General features: G+C 65.7%; 1 protein-coding gene across 2 annotated transcripts in view; it reads right to left on the minus strand.

The window, feature by feature from the left end:
* Wnt7b (Wnt family member 7B) overlaps positions 1 to 2,514 on the minus strand; it is a 46,775-nt gene extending 44,261 nt beyond the window's left edge. The window contains exon 1 of one of the 2 annotated variants that reach the window (XM_028788771.1): positions 2,054 to 2,514. In XM_028788771.1, the coding sequence (XP_028644604.1) occupies positions 2,054 to 2,124 (71 nt within the window). In that variant the 5' untranslated portion in view covers positions 2,125 to 2,514. Of the gene's footprint in view, positions 1 to 925; positions 1,405 to 2,053 lie in introns of those variants that run through there. The other variant, XM_028788772.1, reaches the window with a different exon arrangement.
* Positions 2,515 to 2,994: the final 480 nt, after the last annotated feature.

Here is a 2,994-nt window from a genome sequence, read left to right on the forward strand (position 1 = left end):
GAGAGAGAGAGAGAGAGAGAGAGAGAGAGAGAGAGAGAGAGAGAGAGGCTGCAGAGGTCTAAGCCTTCCATTTGCAGGTCCCAGGGCGAATCTTTGGCTTCCCGGCTGTCATTCCACTGGGTCTTTGAGATTTTTTTTTTTTTTAACTCAGAAGGGGCGGTGGAGGGGTGCAGTTTATGGAGGGAGAAGGGTTCTCCCTTGGGGCTCTTGGTCAGAGGAAAGCTTGCTCAGTCCTAGAAGGTAGTGGTCACAGGCATCTAGGAGCCCCAGCTGGGCTAGCAGAGACCCTCGGGGTCTCACTCACCCATTCTCTCTACTCAGCACTGACCACCAAGTTGTTCAGAGCACCAGAGCCCAAATCCTTCCCAGCCATGAAACAAGAGATACAAGCATGAAACCTAGGGACCACTCCAGGAAGCCCCCCCCCCAACCTCGGGAACCCAGATCCTTTTGCTGAAACCTTTTTCCATTTGATGATAAGAGGCCTTTGCTGGGGCCTCTTGTTGATGAACCGGTGCTAGGAAGAATGGTCAGCAATGGAAGCCAGAGCCGGTTGAGTCAAGCATTCAACTCAAAGGCCTTGGCGCCAGAGCCAGGTAGCTGGGATCTGCATGGAGCCTTCTCCCAAAGGGTTGTGGATCCCTTCACAGGCCCAGGAAAATCATTACAGACTGCTGAAAGTCCGGGAAGCAGTGGCCTGCCCACCCCGCCCCCACCCCCTGCATTCTCAACGCTGGGCACCCCTCACCTTCATAAACAAACACCCAGGGACACAGCCTACCCGCACAAACCTACAATAAACACAACCACTAGCAGCCGCAGACACTCCCGTCCAGGTCTGCAGGAATAAGGAAGGGACTTCCAATCCTGCCTCTGAGGCCACCAGGTTTGGTCCCTGCCCCTCTCTGGGCCTCAATTTCTTCACCTGTAAGATGGCGGAGGTGCAGAGGGCTGGGAAGGGTGCTGATCTTCAGTGACTGTTTCTACCTCTCGCCTGGAAAGCCGGTCTCCCAGGTACCGGAACCCGCCCCTCCTACAGGTCTGGTCACTGGCCTTCCTAGGGCCAAGATGAGGCTGGCCTCAGAGCGCCGGGCGGCACATAGTAGGAGCGCCGGACGAGGTGGGCACAGATGCCCGCAGGTGCTCGGGGTGGAGGTGGGGGTCTGGGCCGGGACAGGCGGCCAAGAGTGACTAACGCCCGCGAGGTGCACTGCGCTCCGTTCGGTCACACTGCCCCTCCACCCCCAATCCGGGGAGGCCGAGACAGATTCCGTCTAAAGGAGATCGCGGCTCAACAGGTAAGGACTCGGCTGGGTTCAGGAATGTGGAAATACGACTCGGAGCAGCTACGGCGGCGAGCAGCGAGCGCGGCCCGCCTGGAGCCCGCCCGCCCGGCCGCGCCAGGGGGAGCTCGGCGAGAGGGGGCCGGGCGTAGGGCCCCGGGCGGGCGGGGGCGCGGGCCCCGGACGGAGCCCGAGGCTGCTGCGCCAGCCCCACGGCCCATCCTGAGCCAGCCGGACGAGTTGTCAAGGTAATTTCAACATGTCCGGGTGATGGATAGAGACGAAGGGCCGCGGCGGGTGCAAGGCCTGCGCGCTCGCGGCGAGTGCGCGCCCCGATCTCCCCCGCCGGGGATGCCCCCCGTACCCCCCCCCCCCGGCCCGGCGCGCCCTCCCGGCGGCTAGTGCTCGGCCCGGGCTCGGCGCCCAGCGCAGCCCGGGGGAGGGAAGGCGCGTCCCACCCCCGGGGCCTGGAGCCCAAACAGGTGAAAGTACGCGCCCGGCACGCTCGCCGCTACCCGCGAGCCCCGCTGCGGCCGTCCGCGGGCCGCGCTGTCCCTGCTGCGTCCTGGCTCCCCGCCCCTCCAGAGGATCTCTGGCTCCGGGGGCTCGGATGAGTCTCCGCGAGGCTGGGGCGAGGGCCGGAGATACCAGCCTGCCCGGCCACTTCAAGAAACGCCCTCCCCCACCAACTCCGGTCCCCAGGTCCGCTGGAGGAGGCTCTGGAGGCTGCCGGCTCCCCTTCTGTCGCCCCCGCCCACAGGAATACTCACCCGAGCTTCACGTAGAGGACGCCAAAGCAGAGAAACACGTAAAAGATCCACTTTCGAAAGTTTCTGTGCATGATCCAGGGAGGGGGGCTGCGCCATAGACAGCTGCGGCCGGAGGGGACGCGCGGGTGGGCAGGGGCCGGGCAGGGGCCAGGGGGCTGCGGTAGGACCACGCTCAGCCGGCGCTTCGGCTCGGGAGGCGGGCGACGCGCGGACACCCGGCACGCGTTGCCACCATGGTGAGCCCAGGGCGCTGCAGCCGCCGCGTGCGCCCGGGGGAGTGACCCGGGCGGGGAACCGCGACCTCGGAGCCCAGCGGAGTGACCGTGGGGCTCTGCGAGCGCAGGTCGGGGCCAAGCGCAGCGGGCGGGCGCTGCCTCCACTGGGCTCAGCCGCCTGGGGCCGTGCGCGCCTCGCGGTGCGCCGGGGCGGCCAATGTGTCCGCACTTGTCCGCCTCCCCAGGTGACTCGCGGCCCCGGCAAGCGAGCCGCGAGCAGGCGAGCGCGCCCCAGGTAGGAGGATCCGCCTCCCGCCCGCCCTCCTCGCTCGCAGCAGCGCGCTCTCTCGCGCGCGCTCCCTGGCTCTCCCCTCCCTTTTCTCCTCCCTCCCCCGTGACACACGAACGCATCTAACCCCGCGCCCCCCCCCTCCCCAGGCCAGCTCCCTTCCGATCGCCCTCCCAGGACTGCGTGGGAAGAGGGGAGGGAGAGAAGAGGGTGCGGCTCCAAAGAGACACCTGCGCTCCTCAGAGACAGTGAGGGTGGGGGTAGGGGCGGGGGCTAAGAAACTTCTCGCTCAGGGCCTAGTGGTCACTTGGTTTCCAGTTTCTAGTTGAAGAGAGAGCGAGAGAGAGCGAGAGAGAAAGAGAGAGGGAGGGAGGGAGGGAGGGAGGGAGGGAGAGAGAGAGAGAGAGAGAGAGAGAGAGAGAGAGAGAGAGAGAGAG

The sequence above is a fragment of the Grammomys surdaster genome, unplaced genomic scaffold, assembly GCF_004785775.1.
Source record: "Grammomys surdaster isolate TR1022 unplaced genomic scaffold, NIH_TR_1.0 125767, whole genome shotgun sequence".
NCBI lineage: Eukaryota > Metazoa > Chordata > Mammalia > Rodentia > Muridae > Grammomys > Grammomys surdaster.